The sequence below is a fragment of the Oncorhynchus masou genome, chromosome 1, assembly GCF_036934945.1.
Source record: "Oncorhynchus masou masou isolate Uvic2021 chromosome 1, UVic_Omas_1.1, whole genome shotgun sequence".
Lineage (NCBI taxonomy): Eukaryota > Metazoa > Chordata > Actinopteri > Salmoniformes > Salmonidae > Oncorhynchus > Oncorhynchus masou.
This window is the reverse complement of record NC_088212.1, coordinates 69,295,712-69,315,150: the sequence shown is the minus strand read 5'-3', so window position 1 is coordinate 69,315,150 and position 19,439 is coordinate 69,295,712. Positions and strand designations below refer to the sequence as shown.

At 43.2% G+C, this 19,439-nt stretch overlaps 1 protein-coding gene across 1 annotated transcript in view; it reads right to left on the bottom strand.

Moving 5' to 3' along the window:
* Positions 1–2,575: 2,575 nt before the first annotated feature.
* Positions 2,576–19,439, bottom strand: part of LOC135558781 (protogenin A-like) — a 47,640-nt gene continuing 30,776 nt past the window's right edge. Inside the window, exons 9-19 of the mRNA XM_064992956.1 lie at positions 18,839–19,144; positions 16,888–17,076; positions 9,675–9,770; positions 9,378–9,564; positions 9,033–9,160; positions 5,465–5,635; positions 4,251–4,427; positions 3,832–3,955; positions 3,581–3,704; positions 3,337–3,450; positions 2,576–3,198 (exon numbers count right to left, since the gene is read on the bottom strand). Coding sequence (XP_064849028.1) covers positions 2,785–3,198; positions 3,337–3,450; positions 3,581–3,704; positions 3,832–3,955; positions 4,251–4,427; positions 5,465–5,635; positions 9,033–9,160; positions 9,378–9,564; positions 9,675–9,770; positions 16,888–17,076; positions 18,839–19,144 — 2,030 coding nt within the window. The 3' untranslated portion in view covers positions 2,576–2,784. The remainder of the gene's footprint in view (positions 3,199–3,336; positions 3,451–3,580; positions 3,705–3,831; positions 3,956–4,250; positions 4,428–5,464; positions 5,636–9,032; positions 9,161–9,377; positions 9,565–9,674; positions 9,771–16,887; positions 17,077–18,838; positions 19,145–19,439) is intronic.

Below are 19,439 nucleotides of genomic sequence, written 5' to 3'. Positions count from 1 at the left end.
ATTCACAACCAATACAAGAATGCAGAACCCTCTCAAACATTCTGATTCTGAAAACATATATAGGAATGAGAAACCTATGGTTACTCTTTATCACAATTGAAAAGACAAAAACAATACTGTTACTGCAACTGCTCAATAATAACTTGTCTATTCCAGCTTTTAGTTGTTATCAGAGTTGGATTGCAGTCACCGGGCATTATAACAATGCAGAGGATTACACATGTAAATAAAAAGCAAAAATAACTAAAATATTCCATATATAATATGAACTTGACATTTTAACACAGCTTTTCAGACTAATGATCATCTACAACAGTTTAAAGAAGTATTCACATTCGTATCAAAGATTAATACATTTTAGGCATCTAGGAAAAAACTAAATTCAGTTTGTACTTTCTCAAAACTGGGGTATATGAAACCCCATTGAAAAAACAATAATATGTATTTCTCCTCCAGTGAGAAAAAGTAAAAAATAATGTATAAAAATCAGTTTATTTTTTGCTTCAATGACAAATAACAATGCATGTTTAAAAGCACTAACTGTTTACCACTTTCATCTTGGTTTGTGGTCTAATAGACACCCATTTATTAAGTAGTAATCAAAACCTAAATGGGGATAAAGCTTTTGGAACCAAATAAAATGAGAAAATATCATGCAGAGATATATGTCTAAATGGATCTCTTGCCAATGCGCAACAGTGAACTGAATTCTTTGGTATACATTGTTTGCCATTCAAAAGAAAGTAAAACTGATTGTGTCACACTTCATGCAAACTGTCATCCTATTAGTTACAAATCCGTTGATTGAAAATACTGTTGCAATGTAGGATGAGAATCAATATAATATTCTGTATATAGCTCCGGAATATAATTTCTCCCTACAATGTACACATCTAGTTGCAACAGTAAAGCTCTAAAGAAAACCAGTAATAGGGTGACTTGATTAGTGTGCATGACATTGATTATAATTGTCATTTTAACCATTATCAAGGGCCCAAAATCCTGGGGGCACTTTCTGAGAGAACCCGCATCTCAACTCAGTTGGTCACAGAACGGGGGCACACATGTGCAAAGCTTTGTCTTAGAAGCAGCATCTCAACTGATCTGCGTTAGATTTTTGGTCTAATACATGAGAAAAACCTCATTGTAATTTTCCCAGGGACCTGCTGAGAGATCAAAAACAAACAGAGGGAGCAAACAATTACTTTGTATGATAGCATCAGTCACCGCTGCACATTGGCTGTGATCAACAAATCAAACTAATCTGACAAGTGCTAAACTTATTTTTCTACTCTATGGGAAAGTATCAACTACTTAAAGAACAAAAGTAACTAAAATCTGTACTGTGTAGTACATAAACGTCAACAAAAATATAGATATCTTTAGAGATAAAATGTTTTTTTGGTGTTCATTCCATTCACTTCCATCGCACTGATTTAACGCTTTTGGTTTTCAACAATCATTCTTCACACTTCTCCCATCCCCATGTGTCAAAGAGTTGGACCTCAGATGGATCGGACTTTGGTATATGATCCTTTCTGCTTGTCTCCGACATCTGAGGGTCTCTTTCCCCATTTAAGGCCATTTATAAAGCTTTTAAGGTCTGCTGTGTTGAAACACATCGACACAAGCATTTTTGGTATGTTCTTTCCCAAAATAACCAAAAAGATAGCCTGCCATACCACAGACACATTATTCCAACTGAATTCAAACTGAAGTTTTTCCACCTGTGAGTGGGGCATCACAAGGCTCTGAACCGTAACTGACAATGTTCTAGAGATACATTCAATACAGATCTATGGCAACTACCATCTACAATGAGCAGTTCAGGACTAAGAAGATACCCTGTCAGTCAACCATGGAACATTACACATGGCTTTTCAAATGTACTAAACCTTGTTCCCTGAGTTTAGGAAAATAGTAACACAACAAAATAATGCTTAAAAAGAGGTAGTATAAAACAGGAATTGTAAGGGCAACTGCACATTGACAAAGAAAAAAAAGAAAAATGTCTTAACCATTATTACTATGGTTATTACTACTATATAAATAACCATTATTACTATGGATAACCTGAAAAGTACATTGTGTCATACTGGCTTATTATTGAATTTCAGCAACTTATGTAGTAAATTGTACTGGCCCTTAATCTACCATAGCCAAACACTCAAAGCTTATTGTAAAGTAACCTGAGAAATAGTCTAAATAACCTGTGATAAAGAAGAAAATAACAACGCTGTAATTGAGATCTGCAGTACCCTTACAATCCCGTACTTCATTATAAACAAGGAGGAAAATGAATACGGGATCAATTTTACCTAGCAAAAACTAATTATTGGCATCAGGAAGTATCAGTTGTTCCATAAAGGAAGAGACCCCTTATATAGTTCAGGTATAAGTCGTTATTATTAAATATATAGTTGGAGTTTACCGAGAGGTAAACTGAGGTAGATAATCAGCAAAAGAAGGGCTCACTCTACACTTTGCTCCAGTGATAAACTCTTAAATAATGTCAAAAATGTAAGTCACATTTCACATTTTTGACGATCTCTTGAAACATTCATGGTGGGTGAGATTTTTCTTTCAAACACATACACACAAACATTGAATAAAAATAAAATGAGTACATATTCACTAGAAGAAGATTCTTTGATAGAAATCACCAGAACCCAAACCAGAGCCCAGTTCTTCCAAAGACCTGGATTTTTGGATTTCTGCTCATTGTCTTTTAAAACAGTGGAGTGAGTTTAGGGTTAAGAGATTGATGGGAGGTCACAGAGACTGCTAGAGAGAAAGTGCAGGCTGGGAATTGTCTGGGGCCTGATAGTGGTGATGGTTGCACGGTTTCTCCATGGAGTCTCCAATCTCCAGGTCGAGGTGAAACTGCTCCTCCAGCTCCCCCTCACTCTCCTGGGCAGGACTGCAGAATGACCCCCCACTCTCCTCTCTTAGAGACGCAGGGCGGCTGCTGGGACCAGAGGACAGGTTGGTCATCTCTGTCTCGTCGTGAGAGTAACGGCCCGAGTCGCCTGTCTCGTGGCTGCCCTCGCTGTTGGAGGAGCCCTCTGTGTCAAAAGGTGGACCAAACAGGACCTGCAGGGAGGTGGGCTGGTTGGGTGACGACAGAGACTCATCCTTGTAGCACAGCACTGTTGCTCCTGGCTGGTACGAGCAGATTCCATGGCTCTTCCTCTGGATCTGAGTAAGTAAGGAAGGGAGAACAAAGAAGGGAATTAAAATAGATAAAGGGAGGAATATCTAGCTGGTCTCACCTCCGATTATGTTATATTTAAGTAATGTTATTTTACTTGAACACTTTTGTTTTATCTTTCTTACCTGGCTTTTCTTAGCATTCATTTTTTTCTGATTACTGAAGGAAAACCACTTATTTCTCTTCTCAGTGATTGGATAAACTGGTCCGAGGCTATTGATGATCAGATTTGTTCCCCCCTGGAAATTAAATAAAATTTGCAATGCTCTGAATCTGTCTACATTGGTTATTTTCCATGTACTTTGGAGACATAATGCAAGAGGAAATGTTATAGGAAAGGAAGGGCGTTTCAGAGCCATATCCCCTTACCTTGGCATCAATGAAGTGGTCTGCTCTCATCATTGGCACCATAACATCAGCATTCTCAGCGTGGACCGAAGCAGAGGGGACCTGACCAGCCTCCTGCCTGATGGCTTTAGTAGCTGACGATTTCCTGTCAAACAATCATACAATATTAATATAGAAATAACAGCAGAGGTTCTATCCAAACCAACTGGGCAGTCAGAAAAGTAATCTCATATCAAGTTACAACAACACACTAAATCTGTTAAAATGGTTACCTGTTTTTGCCTCTGCAGACAAGGATGAAGGCACAGATGATGATGCAGATCAGTGCAATGCAAACCCCCACGATGATCCCTGTCATTGACTTCTGGTCCAGGTGGTAGAAACCACTAGAGAACACTGCAAGACAGTTGTCACAAGTGAGTAGACAGCCACAGGAGACACACTCCTATCTAGAGTCTGTGTGGGTACTACATCTCCACACTGTGTATCAAAATCAATACAGCTGGCAATCACCTCCCCTGACATTCACAGAGATGTATTACAGTGTAAATAATTTAGCAGGAGACCAAGGCTGCAGGCCAAGCTATTGAATTTGAATTACATCTAGTAGGTCAAGTGACGACAACAAGAGGAATCCTGTCATGAAAGTCAATGAAAGAAAGACTAAGTATGCACCACATTCGTCACTAACCTGTAGCTGAGCCATGGGAGCGCCTGGGGTTGTGACCGGAGGTGGAGCCATCGCTCTGCACGGCCAGTTCCACGGTGTGTGAAAACGGCCCGTCTCCCATATCGTTGGACGCAGACACCTTGACCAGGTAGATGTTCCCCGGCTGTAGGTTCTCCAGTAGAGCCATGGTGATGCTCCCTATCACCGAGAAATATGTGATTAGTGACCTATGTCAACCCATTTGAGCCTCAGCAATAAAAGGACATGGAAATGTGAATATTGTTTTAACATGCTGCAGTGTTGTCATTCACCACGTGGTAATAAATATAGCTGTTCAAATTCATCTCTAAATAAATGAACTGGAGGAAATATGTCAGGCCTGATTTTGTTTGCTCCTCTCTCCCATTTTCAACTGACCCATGAAGAACAGGGGTTTTACAACTCAGTGGAAAAAACCTGAGGCATATGAGGGGATATTTGTGACCAGATTGTCAGGCAAAGGACAGAGGGTCGGGGATCAGAGGGCTCTAACCCCCCAATACCACCCAGCTCCCCTGCAGTAACGGTTGGGGCGACAGGGTTGATATCCAGTGGTGGGGGGCTGGGGCAAGGCAGGATGGCTTTGTGAACAGCCTCACTTTTGACCCCCTCACCTGTGGCTTAGAAAGGAAAGATCAGATGCCTCACATTTCCTGGAGTCAGCTGCTCTCAATTACGCCTATGCTACCCAGAATCTGTGTTTTTACCCAGGAGCTGGACACTCCAGTAATACTTACTGCCACACGTCAGGCCTTTGGGTACACAAAACATATGTGTGTGCTGCTATGGCCACATTAACTATATGGTAGTAGTCCATAGTAACTACAGCACTCTTGACCAGTGTGTTTCAGGTTGAATGATTACAATCTTGAGTGATTGAAGTCCTTCCTTCACTCACTTAAAAGAGGAGAATGAGAATATTGGACCTAAAGCCAAAAAGACAGATCATACCCCCCCCCCCAGTGCTAAATCAAAGCTCCAAGTATAGAATCCATCCTTTGATTGGTAAGACAACAGGAGGGAGTTATCTAAGAACAACCTGAGATCACAAGGACTAGTTACATACAGAAATGGATCAGAGGATGACATTTGTTGATTTCCAATGGCCTGTATGGTGTGGAGCTGGGGTAGGGCTCTGTCTTTGCAGCCCAGTTTAGCCTGCAGCCTCTCTCTCTCTCTCGCTCTCTTTGGCTTACCTTCCCTCTGCAGCACCTTCCACTCTCCAGCTACCCAGGCCTTCCTGGAAGCATAGAAGATGGTATAACGTGTCACCGCCAAGTTGGGCTCATCTGGAAGTTTCCATGACACCAGCGCTGTGTCGTCCTCTATCAGAGTCACTTTCACACTTGACGGTGGCAGAGTAGGTGCTGGGGAAGAAGAAATGCCAGTTTTAACCCTGAGGCTAAATCACTGATGAAGATGTACATCTGCCATAAAAAAATAAAAAATGCTCTTCGTAACTGGTAATGAGTTTTGAGGAATACTGAAAATGTATGTCTGAACCAGGACCTAGACCAAGATGTGTAGATATGTGTTTTTTTTATTTTTTTATTTCACCTTTATTTAACCAAGTAGGCTATTTGAGAACAAGTTCTCATTTGCAACTGCGACCTGGCCAAGATAAAGCATAGCAGTGTGAACAGACAACAACACAGAGTTACACATGGAGTAAACAATAAACAAGTCAATAACACAGTAGAGAAAAAAAAGAGTCTATATACATTGTGTGCAAAAGGCATGAGGAGGTAGGCAAATAATTACAATTTTGCAGATTAACACTGGAGTGATAAATGATCAGATGGTCATGTACAGGTAGAGATATTGGTGTGCAAAAGAGCAGAAAAGTAAATAAATAAAAACAGTATGGGGATGAGGTAGGTAAAATTGGGTGGGCTATTTACCGATAAGACTATGTACAGCTGCAGCGATCGGTTAGCTGCTCAGATAGCAGATGTTTGAAGTTGGTGAGGGAGATAAAAGTCTACAAACTTCAGCGATTTTTGCAATTTGTTCCAGTCACAGGCAGCAGAGAACTGGAACGAAAGGCGGCCAAATGAGGTGTTGGCTTTAGGGATGATTAGTGAGATACACCTGCTGGAGCGCGTGCTACGGGTGGGTGTTGTCATCGTGACCAGTGAACTGAGATAAGGCGGAGCTTTACCTAGCATGGACTTGTAGATGACCTGGAACCAGTGGGTCTGGCGACGAATATGTAGCGAGGGCCAGCCGACTAGAGCATACAAGTCGCAATGGTGGGTGGTATAATTTGCTTTAGTGACAAAACGGATGGCACTGTGATAAACTGCATCCAGTTTGCTGAGTAGAGTGTTGGAAGCTATTTTGTAGATGAAGTCGAGGATCGGTAGGATAGTCAGTTTTACTAGGGTAAGTTTGGCGGCGTGAGTGAAGGAGGCTTTGTTGCGGAATAGAAAGCTGACTCTAGATTTGATTTTCGATTGGAGATGTTTGATATGAGTCTGGAAGGAGAGTTTACAGTCTAGCCAGACACCTAGGTACTTATAGATGTCCATATATTCAAGGTCGGAACCATCCAGGGTGGTTCTACTAGTCAGGCGTGCGGGTACAGGCAGCGAACGGTTGAAAAGCATGCATTTAGTTTTACTAGCATTTAAGAGCAGTTGGAGGCCACGGAAGGAGTGTTGTATGGCATTGAAGCTTGTTTGGAGGTTAGATAGCACAGTGTCCAAGTCGGGCCGGAAGTATATAGAATGGTGTCGTCTGCGTAGAAGTGGATCAGGGAATCGCCTGCAGCAAGAGCAACATCATTGATATATACAGAGAAAAGAGTCGGCCCGAGAATTAAACCCTGTGGCACCCCCATAGAGACTGACAGAGGACCGGAGAGCATGCCCTCCGATTTGACACACTGCACTCTGTCTGCAAAGTAGTTGGTGAACCAGGTAAGGCAGTCATCAGAAAAACCAAGGCTACTGAGTCTGCCGATAAGAATATGGTGATTGACAGAGTCGAAAGCCTTGGCAAGGTCGATGAAGACGGCTGCACAGTACTGTCTTTTATCGATGGCCGTTATGATATTGTTTAGTACCTTGAGCGTGGCTGAGGTGCACCCGTGACCGGCTCGGAAACCAGATTGCACAGCGGAGAAGGTACGATGTGATTCGAGATGGTCAGTGACCTGTTTGTTGACTTGGCTTTTGAAGACCTTAGATAGGCAGGGCAGGATGGATATAGGTCTGTAACAGTTTGGGTCCAGGGTGTCTCCCCCTTTGAAGAGGGGGATGACTGCGGCAGCTTTCCAATCCTTGGGGATCTCAGACGATATGAAAGACAGGTTGAACAGGCTGGTAATAGGGGTTGCGACAATGGCGGCGGATAGTTTCAGAAATAGAGGGTCCAGATTGTTAAGCCCAGCTGATTTGTACAGGTCCAGTTTTTGCAGCTCTTTCAGAACATCTGCTATCTGGATTTGGGTAAAGGAGAACCTGGAGAGGCTTGGGCGAGTAGCTGCGGGGGGGCGGAGCTGTTGGCCGAGGTTGGAGTAGCCAGGCGGAAGGCATGGCCAGCCGTTGAGAAATGCTTGTTGAAGTTTTCGATAATCATGGATTTATCGGTGGTGACCGTGTTACCTAGCCTCAGTGCAGTGGGCAGCTGGGAGGAGGTGCTCTTGTTCTCCATGTACTTCAGTGTCCCAGAACTTTTTGGAGTTGGAGCTACAGGATGCAAATATCTGCCTGAAGAAGCTGGCCTTAGCTTTCCTGACTGACTGCGTGTATTGGTTCTGACTTCCCTGAACAGTTGCATATTGCGGGGACTATTCGATGCTATTGCAGTCCGCCACAGGATGTTTTTGTGCTGGTCGAGGGCAGTCAGGTCTGCAGTGAACCAAGGGCTATATCTGTTCTTAGTTCTGCATTTTTTGAACGGAGCATGCTTATCTAAAATGGTGAATAAGTTACTTTTAAAGAATGACCAGGCATCCTCAACTGACGGGATGAGGTCAATGTCCTTCCAGGATACCCTGGCCAGGTCGATTAGAAAGGCCTGCTCACAGAAGTGTTTTAGGGAGCGTTTGACAGTGATGAGGGGTGGTTGTTTGACTGCGGGTCCGTAGCGAATACAGTCAATGAGGCAGTGATCGCTGAGATCCTGGTTGAAGACGGCGGAGGTGTATTTGGAGGGCCAGTTGGTCAGGATGACGTCTATGAGGGTGCCCTTGTTTACAGAGTTAGGGTTGTATCTGGTGGGTTCCTTGATGATTTGTGTGAGATTGAGGGCATCTAGCTTAGATTGTAGGACTGCCGGGGTGTTAAGCATATCCCAGTTTAGGTCACCTAACACAACAAACTCTGAAGCTAGATGGGGGGTGTTCAATTCACAAATGTTGTCCAGGGCACAGCTGGGAGCTGAGGGGGGTCGGTAGCAGGCGGCAACAGTGTGTAATAATGCAGTGAGAGAGTGAGCATATAGACTACTGTGCAGTTCAATGAATTTGCTCCTGTGTGTCTCTTTTTAATCCTTTGAGGAGCAAAACCCCATTAGAGGGAAAATGAGAGCTCATTGGCGAGGCTCTGTCAAGTGGTTGCGCTCTATTTGTGATTTGTTTGCAGAATGCAGAGCCTTATGGATACGTGACTGCGAGAGTCCTGGGGAGATTTTTAAGACAGGCACAATAATTCCAGTAAGTATTCTATTTCAGTAGGCTAGGAAATACCATCGGAGCCCAAAAAGGGTGAGATAATATTCTATTAATGTGCTGCTGTATGAAGCCATGTTGGTGCTCACCTTCAGGCAGAGTGCTCTGGTAGACCACAGGGCTCCAGGGGCTGGACAGTTGGTCAAGGTGCAGGCGGACAGCAAACTCATACCTGGTGTTGGGCTCTAAGTCCGGGACCAGGATGTTCTTCTCAGCACTGTAGAGGAGAACCACAATGATAAAAATGGATTTAGAACATATACTGTATATGGAGATTATTAATCAGATCCAATACTTTGGCAATTGACCTGCAAATTCTTAAATCTGTACTAAGTGCTAACCTGAGTTTTATGACCATACTAAGTGCCCTCTATCCAGTTAAATGACTATGTGCTATGGGGTATGAAGAGGAAGGTATTATATAGGACACTCACGTCTGCAGGTAGAGTACCAGGGAGGCGTTCTGAAGGCCCACAGGGTTACAGCGGATGGTGTAGTTGACGATCTGGCTGGAGGTGAAGGCTGGACGCCCCCAGTGGAGGAATACGGCAGACGAGCTGTTGGCCTTGGCATACACGTGGTGAGGGGGTGGCGGAGGGGGCACCATACGATCACGAACCGCTGATGCACACAGAATTTTTTTTATGTTAGAGGTACTCATGCGTCGAAGGATTGATAACTATCATCTATCTCAATAGACAATGGTTGCTTGCTTTATGTGAATAACTTACAGACACATCCAGGGGTGCTGATAGTCTGGTCTGCCTGGTAGCCATCGCCTATGAAACTGAACGCCAGGAGCTTCACATGGTACTTCTTTCTTGGGTCTAAAAATAACAGCATGTACATATCTTTCACTGTAGGTCTATGGGTGTAATATACTTTTTTGCATACATCATATAGACTTTCACCTCAAATTGACCAATGTGACCTTACAGTGGAAGTGAGCGTATCTGTCCACTGGGGGGCATTACACTGAACCAGAGGCTATGTGATTTCTCCAACAAGTGGGCTGTGAGGGTGCTGGATCAGAAAGAGCATGGCTGAGAGGTCAGTGTGGTTTGGCTGTGGAGCTCTGCGACAGATGCTGAGTGCTGGGAGGCCGGTCCCTAGGTCAGTTCCTGCCCTGCTCAGGGCACTGAGGCACACAATAGAGGGCCTCTTCTATCCATCACTCTGCCTTTTCAGGGAGAGTAGGAGAGAATGTCATGCCCTACCCAGGGCTGCTGGCCAGTGGGCAGTCCTATTCAGCTCCAGGGTGGGGTGGGGTGGGGTGGGGTGGGGGGGGTTAAACCACAGGACAATGCCCTCCCTAGGAAAGACAGAGCGGTCAATCACATGGCCAGAGTCAGTAGCATAACAGACCCCAGGTAGAACAAACGCTGCTAAGTTAAATGTGCTCTCTGTACCCAACAGGCCACTGATATAATGTTCAGGCCAAACACTATCCAAATGTTTCACTTCATATCGGCATTGATTGGTTAATTTGTCTCCTAGACTACGATCTCTTGTCATCCTGGAATAACCAGGTTACTGTGCATGACATATTCAGATAAGGAGGATAGGGTTGGAAAGGTAATACTTCATCATATTAATGTGTTATTACCCTGTCTTGTGCGTAACAATAGTATAACTCATTCCAGAAAAATTGGTTGAGCTAGAGTATAGCTGTATTGGGTGAACCGGCTGCAGTGTATTAAAATATCATTACACAGGCAATTACAGGAAGCTCCTGCTGCAACCTTGAGGACCTTGCTGAAATAGCTGAGGATCTATCAAACTTATGACTTACTGCCTCCTAGGAATTCCAAGGTTCTTCAATATTTCAAAGTATGTCACCCATCATTACACACAGAGTAAGCAGAGGAATCTAAGCAAATTAGCTTCAATCTGTGAGTGTTAATTCAATACGTTTATTTTGAAAACACCTGGGACATATTGATTTGCATTTCAGTCATCAGTTGTCGAAACAGCACTGAAATACAGTCTAGTCTAGAGGAAACTGAAGTGCTGCACGGCCTTACATGAGATCTTACAGCACATCATAGGCCTGTCTACGTAAGAGGCTGTGGGATGACACATCATTATCCAACTGAAGAGTGGGGGTAACTTTAGTAGGCTGTATAGAAGAACATCATCTCTGCTTTACAGAATTATACAGCTAGATCGCAGTACTTCATGAGAAGTTGTACAGGTACTAATAACATAACTAGCATCAGTGGAATAGTGAGCACCAGTAACCAAAAGTTTGCTGGATCGAATCACAAAGCTGACAAGGTAAAAATCTGTCGTTCTGTCCCTGAGCAAGGCAGTCAACCCACTGTTACCCAGGCGCCAAAGACGTGGATGTCGATTAAGGCAGCCGTCCACACCGCTCTGATTCAGAGGGGTTGGGTTAAATGTGGAAGACATATTTCAGATGAATGCATTCAGTTGTACAACTGACTAGGTATCCCCCTTCCCTTTTGCCATGGAACAGTAATGCAGTGAAGAACATGACCACTAGGTTGTGCTCCAGGACGCATACGTTGAGAGGAGCACAGGAGTGTGGATACAAACTGAAGTCATGCCTATCCTCAGTTCCAGTCACCGAAGCAGTCATTTATGAGTTCTACGTTACTAACAGTTTCTGTGATCATGTCTCAGAGACCAATAAAAGGTAGTCAGTTAGATCAGGGTTTCCCAAACTTGGACCTGCCCCCCATTTAGTTTTTTGCTCTAGCACTACACAGTTGTAAATGAGAACTTGTTCTCAACTGGCCTACCTGGTTAAATACAGGTTAAATAAAAACAATTTAAACACAGCTGATTCCAACTTAACATCAAGCTTTGATTATTTGAATCAGCTGTGTAGTGCTAGGGCAAAACCAAAACGTGCACCCAGTAGGGGCCCCAGGACCGAGTTTTGGAAACCTTAAATTAGATTATCTAAACCCAAGGGTAACCCATGTTGATCATCTGACAAACTGCAAGAGGATCAAATTCACTGCATTTGTGTGAAAATATATGTTGTAATGATGAGCAGGCTCTATATCTTCAAAAGAGTTGAACATATCAAAAAGCAATTACAGTCACTGTGAAAAATCCAACCACTTTGTTGAACAACCATCTCATCATGTTTACTATGCTCTAAAACAACTGTGTTTTTTCAAGGATCGGTCTGAGAGCCTTGAGGCTATGGGATGGTCCAGGGGGTGGAGTCAGGGCTATGGGAGGCAGGGGGATGGGCAAGAGGAGAGTCCGAGGGGTGTGGTTTGAGCTACTAAGACCCCTAGCCCTGCGGAGCTTCAATGGAGCCAGCAGGTCAGGCCTAGATAAAACTCAGAAGGAATCTGAGGTCATGGGTGTAGAATACGAGTTGAGCCTCTTTTTTTCTCCCTCAGAATCTGTGCCCTTTCTCTGGCCCCTAAGCCTTAATTGGGAAAGAAAGAAGTGACTTGCAGGAGGGGAGAAAAAAATACTTCAAAGTGTCTTAAAATCTATGTGGTATCCTCTAAAGATTAGATACAACAACTTAGAATAGGATCAAAGGAAATGTTACTGATAATATGATTGCATAAAAATATGAAGCTTCTCTCTTTATATTTCTACATTATAGATAGGTCAACGACTAGGCTACTGTAGTCATTTGTTACAGAAAACATTTAGTTATCTTAATTAGTTATTTAAAAAAAATAACGATAGGAAAATAATTGCACATATTTGTGAGGTTCATATATCTTTACTTTCTCTAGGAAAAGACAATGAATTAGTATACACTAGCATAGCTCTCTTCTGTCCCTCCTGTCACATGTCCACTCTGGTGTCCACAGACAGGCTGGCCGGGCTTTGGACAGTCTCAGGGGCTTTTGTTCGGCCCCAATCTCTGAAGAGGAGCAGTCAGGGTCTCACAGTCCCAACCCTGCCCAGCCCCACAGCACAATGGGCCTGCAGTAATTATGCAGGAGAGGGGCTGCGAGAGCGGGCTTTGACATCTGGGCCATGACCTTTGACATGGAATCTGGGCAAGCTAAATCCTGCAAAAGGAAGGGTTATGGAAACTGCTCTCAGGGGGGAGGGTCAAGCAGGGGAACTGTGCAGAAAAGGGGGGAAAAACACCAAGAGACAAAAATAAAAAGTCACTAAATAGGTGACGGTAAATAGTGTCAATAGGAGGAAATGGTAAAGCGAGAGAGCAGAACTCTTCAATGGGCAATTTCATAGCCGATATAATGAAAGTATGATTAGATATGGCAAGCTCAATTGTTCAGCTTAACTGCTCTTTGAAACATAGGAGTGACGTAAGTTTCTACTTTGTTTTCTGTATAAATTCAGAAAACTGAACAAATTCAGAATTTGCAAAAGTTTTCTATAAGCAATTTAGGAGAAAATATGGAATTTTACTTAATGGAAATGTATTGAAGTGTTCATTTTAAAATCAGTGAGTAATACACATGGTTTTGGGTAAGGTTATCAGGGATCTCCATGGTTGAAGATAAGAGGTGTCCACACAAACCTCCCCCTCTGTATGGAGTCAACCATGCTTGCACTAACCGCCACTCACAATAAACCCTGGTCAAAAGGAAATGTGTGTTAGCCCTGGTTCATTCAACAATACCAAATCCCTCACAAAGATAAGATATGCTTCAGTTGCCACATATAAAATGGGCAATAATCACCCTGTGTGTGGATTCAAGGCCAAATGTTTCTTGTTAGGTATCACAAAAACTAACCACTCAAACTTGTTGTGCCTTACTCACTTTGCTTGAGAAAAGTTCATAACTAATTTCCTCAGAATAATAAACAATCTGCCTAACCCTTACTGTCATTGCGTAAAGATGCACCAAAGTGAAGTTGGTTCATTTTCCCGTCATGCCTGTTGGGTTAATCTTGCAAGGCTTTTCTCTCCCCATAAATTATGATGCCAGTTTGTATTTGTGGGGAAATTCTTGAGCTGTTTGTGGTCACCTGATTTTTTTTACAGCCGTTTTGCAGATCCTGCAGGCCCCAAAGGCTTTGTTCTGCCCTGAGAATGGCCCCCCAGGCCACAGCAAGAAGGGTCTGAGACAGGGCCATAAATGTCAACTCCCACACTGATCCACAAAGCAGCATATACCATAGGGGGAGCGTATATCTCCCTCTGACACACACACACACACAGGCAAACACAGTTTATTGATGTAGTGGGCTCACTAATACCCATCTATCTTTTATCTGACACCAGGCATGCAATAACTAATGTTTTCCCAGAGAAAAGACCACTCCACGATGGGCAAGGTGGCCCCAAGCTATGAGATACTACCGTACACCCAGTCCTGGTGCCAACAGGTATGGGAGGTATTTCAACCGCGACTATGCCACAGGAAGAATAAACATGAATGGGACCTCAGTATTTCAACACCATGTCTTTTATACACTGAGCTACAACCTCTCGCATTCCTAACTTAGAGAGCCCTTTCAGTCATGTGGAATGGTCTTAAGAGATCATTTAGTAGCCAGAGTAGAGCTGGTCTGTTTCTACTACACATTTAGAACTCAACCATGTTCATGTCTTTTTTTCTGAGGTATGTTATTTGTGCACTTTAGAGCAACATTGACTCAATAATACAGTAACGGTTGGCTTGTTGTCTTTACCACATCAAAGCTAAGTGAATTTAGGTCCCAGGGATCTGAAATACTTATCAAGTCACTCAGTGAGATTGGTGTTGTTCATAATCCCTGACTGATCGAACACATTCTCTAGTCTGTGTGTGGTTGTGGTTGTTTCCAAACCCGTGTGACTGTCACAAGTCACAAGTGTCCTTGAGTGAAGTAAAGAGTTAAATTTAAATCCTCTGTTAATTGCATTACTATCAGAGACATTACAGCGTAATCCTTTATCCTGGATAAAATCCAATTAACATTTTAATTGAAGCTCCATTTTGCTTTCTACTTCAGATATGCCACGGAGGGTAAATAATCTTGTTATTAGACGAATCCAGAGTGTTTTCTAATGGAAAAACACTTCATCAATTCAATAGTAAGTAGACTGATTAAAAGTAAGTAAGAAAACAATGTCCTACCGGGCACAATATGTATAGTTTATTAAAGGACATAAGTCATGGTTTGTCACTCAAACAACATTGAAGAAAATCAATAGGGAAATGCCCTTTCCACTGCAGTTCTGTGCATGGAAGGTCAAATCGAGACAGGGACTACTCAATTATGGGCAAACATGGGCATTAAAGCAGACCCAAATTGATAAGAACACCCCGTTTTAATTACAATACCCTGTTTGGAGATGTGGGTCACCTCCACGAAAATAAAAAATGACTTGATGTTACACTTCTCATATTGGTTTATTATCAATGTCACACCAAACTGACCAAAGCATATATCCGAAGGGAAAGCTGAGTCAAGTCAATATTTTTATCTGAAGCTGTCTCTCTGTTTAACACACCACTTACTGAAATCAACGTTGTAAAAATGTGGTGCCATGGGCAGGCACTGAAGTCGTACCTAAAACCTATCTGACACTGACAGTAATACGTGACAAATTAAACTGCGGTGTCTCTTCTCCAACAGGAAGTCTCTTCCTTGAGGGGGGAAACCTTTGAGAAGATAAATGAGATGCATACTTCTCTTCAACATGTCATACTACAAGTCACATTCCATGGATATGTATTTACAGAAAAGCTCAGCTACCAGTAGTGAGGGGGCTGAATTTGGTTGACTCTTGGTCAATTAAGTCTCTTTTGTGGCCCTTAAAGCCTAACACAATGAAAGCCTTTGATGTGAATTCTCCTCCAAATGCTCTGCTCACAGCAGTCATAAAACACACCATAAATCTGCTCCACAATAACAGCTTCCCTCTCCTCTAAAGACAACCCTGGAATACACCTCTGCCAGCTATTCTATCAAACAAGCATATTTAAACTGTTTCAATGAGAAACTAATGAAAAACCAAGGCATAGTAAGTGTGTTTTGGTGATATCTATCTATGTCACATTACTACAACTTGTTTGTCCACTATGTTCATTATTCCAGGAGGAAAATGTGGTTCATGAGGAAAAGGAGAATATACACAAAAAGCCAGACTTTTTGTGTTCTATTTCTCCAATAGGTTTTACATCAAGCTTCATAAAAATACTCTCTATTGAATTTTTTTTTATCCATTCAAAACAACAAATACTTCATAAAGTACAGCACTTTAAAACCTCCTCACTTTAAAACCTACTTGTGTCATTCTAAACAACAGCTGGTGCCAAAATGGGGGAAGTTTCAGCAGTCATATTTATCGCCCCCTTCACAGTAAGACCCCTCCATGACAAAACAAAACACATACTGTAGCAAGAAAACAAAAAGGTAAAAGGGGACACATACTGTATTTACCCCCCTCCCCCTTATGCATTCTAATCCTGGTCTAGTGCCAGAGCTTCCTGATTCAAAATTCAGCTGCTGGCCACCTGGCCGACCTCCTCTGGCCACAGATGGTCAGTTGTCCACTGCAGTAGTGTGGGACTCCCTTTCCTTCCACACTCTCCAACTTGGCAAAATGAATTTGACCCAGAGGCCAGAGAACCAGCATATGTCCCCAACACCCCTTCCTCAGTCCCAGCTAGCAGCTATTTCTAAATCTTTTGGGGGGACATACATTGGAAACCAGGCCAGGGCCGTAAGGTCATGGGGGTGTTGGGGACCTATGGACATGAGCCCCCACAACTCACATGAAAATACTTTGTCCTTGCCAAACTAATGGGCTTTTCTGATCCTAAAAAGAATTTAAACATGCCTGGTGAGGACACAGAAAATGTTTTTTAAGAGCATCCTTGATCCAAATCCAATTTAAGGAGGACTTTCATTGTGTAACCATGCTATTGACTAGAACATATACTTAATCTTGCAATTGAAATCAAAAATCAAGACAAATGTCATCAGCAACAATGTGAGATCATAGGGCGGGTGTACTATGTGGAGTCTACTCACCTAGGCCACCAATGGTGTGCCTGTTTTCCTGGACACGCAGCTGGATGGGGGAACTCTCAGCCTGGCTCTCCTCATGGTAGAACAGCCTGTAGCCCTGGATGCTGACAGAGTTTCCTGGTGCCAGCTGCCAGCGCACTATGATGGTGGTGCAGTTCAGAGGCTCCAACTGTAGCTCAGGGGCCAGAGGCACTGTGAGGAGACACAAAGAGAAATAGATCTTTGGTTATAGTCACTGTGGGGAGACACGAAGAGAGATAGACCTGTGGTTAGAGTCACTTTGAGGAGACATGAAGAGAGACCTGTGGTTAGAGTCACAGTAAACATCTGAGTATTTATTTAATGTAATTCTTTTGTGAAGAGATGGCAGCTATGCTTCTAGCTACTAAGCAACGTTGCAGTATTTTTGTGTGTGTGTGTTATTTCTTATCACAAGCGTTTCGCTACACCTGCAATAACATCAGCTAAATATGTGTATGTGACCCATACAATTTGATTTATTGAGGACAGTTCTGAGGATGTAAGGTTCAACATAATCTCTCTTTTTAAATGTCATGTGTACTATTTATATACAGAGTTCAACCTGCATGACTATTCATTTTTATTCAGATGTCTATTTTAACCAGCTCATCTGAAATAGTACCAAGTCAAGGGAGAATATGAAACCCACCCAACCCCTGCTTCCCGATCTTCTTTACCTTAAGCCCAATGGCCAACACCAATGTGTTCATAAAGGTCAATTTGCTTCATATTCAGATACCATTCAGAGCCTTGCTACTATTAACAGTCCATAACTATTTATTATGAAAGGTTAGCTAGTCCTAAACAAATTAAGGACTTGTTCAGGCACACGTTTGTTTGGGATACCCAAATGATTAAGAGTAAACCATTTAATATGGCAGAAACATGCTTATTTAGATTTCCCAGAAATAATTTGCTGAATAAATAGGGGCAAAGTCACCAAAACGTATTGAATTGTTAGAGATGCAGGGTGGTAGGCTGGGAGCAAGTTGACTCTGTAGCTTGTCTTGTTCCTTGAAAACAGGAATGATCTCCACCCAGCTGCTCACTGGCTTTACCTGATGGAAATAACCGGCTCCCAGCCTGCAGCCCCCAACCAGAGGTACATCCATACAATGCCCCAGCCTGACACACAGATACACAGCCAGGCACAAACACACAATAGCAGAGATGAGCCAGGTCCTTAGTTCTACTGACAGAATGCCTATTCAGCCGACATGATCCTGGCAGAATTCTAGAAAAGATCCTGTTTGTTTCCAAAAGGACAGAGTGAGAGAGGGCAGCAGTCCCCTCCCCCACCCCTGAGGCTCAGATGGAGCTCTAAACATAACTATTCTTCCTCCCACCCAGAGGCCTCTCTTTTATGACCCATGACTGAAGCCATTCCGATGTTACTGACAGAGAGGGCCAAAGGTCATGAAGTAACAAACGCAATGCCTTAACAAGATTATTAGAGCAAGCTCTTCTCATGGCTCTCCCTCACACATTCAGCAGAGGACTGGGAAGAAGAAAGGTTCAGAGATAATCCAGCCTCTTTGCTCCTATATTGACTATGTGTAGAGGGAAGTGTGCTCTCACTGGGCGCCTGCAAGGCATGATGGTTTTAGTGTGCATGATAAGTCCGTGCAGGAAGTAAGGCCTTACATGTTTATTTCTGTGATGTGGTAGCTTTACAAATCTAAGGTTGAAATTCTGGTTCATGTTATGGCTTATGTTTGTCTTTTGACTTTAATTGATTAGAAGTCATACAGTTGTAATCATCTGTACAAGCATCATATGTGCACGCGGCAACCTAGTCATAAGACTGGGACACACAGAGCACATGTTTAACTTTAAAAAAATATATAATGTGCATGCCTGAATGCCTGGAGCATCGGACCATCAGGGAGCAGCCAATAACTCATCGCTACTACTGAGGAGCATGTGTAAGTACCTTTGGCGCTGGATGCCTTAGGGGTGCGGTGGGAGGTCCAGGCTGACTGTTCCCCCCAGCCTACGCTAGTGGCTGCAGCGATGCGGAGGAGGTAGATGGTGTCGGGCTGCAGGCCCTCCAGGAGATACTGGGTCTTCTCCCCAGGAAGCTCCAGCTGGGTGACGGCCTGGTCAGCGCTGGTACGATAGGACAAGCGGTAGGCCGACACCCGGCCGCGGCTTATCTTGGCTGCAAGGGGCTGCCAGGACACCTGGATGTCTGTGGGGCTGCGGCTGGTGAGGCTGAGCTCTGGGGCACGCAGGGGCACTGTGGAGAGGGAGACAGAGTGGTCATGTTGAGGCTTATACAGTCACCAACTTGTTCATTACTGTGTTTCTGTCTATATTTATGGTCGTTTTGTATCGTGTTTTGGTGGGGACCAAAGGAAGAGCTGCGATTGCTAAAGTAACAGCTAGCTACTGAGACTATAATGAACAAACCCAGAGATACAAATCAGCTCACTGTGCGTCACACTCAGTCATACTGGAAAATCAATTCAGTAAGTCTGCAAGTGTACACAATAAATAGATGGGACATGATTTAGACTGGTATGCAATCATGT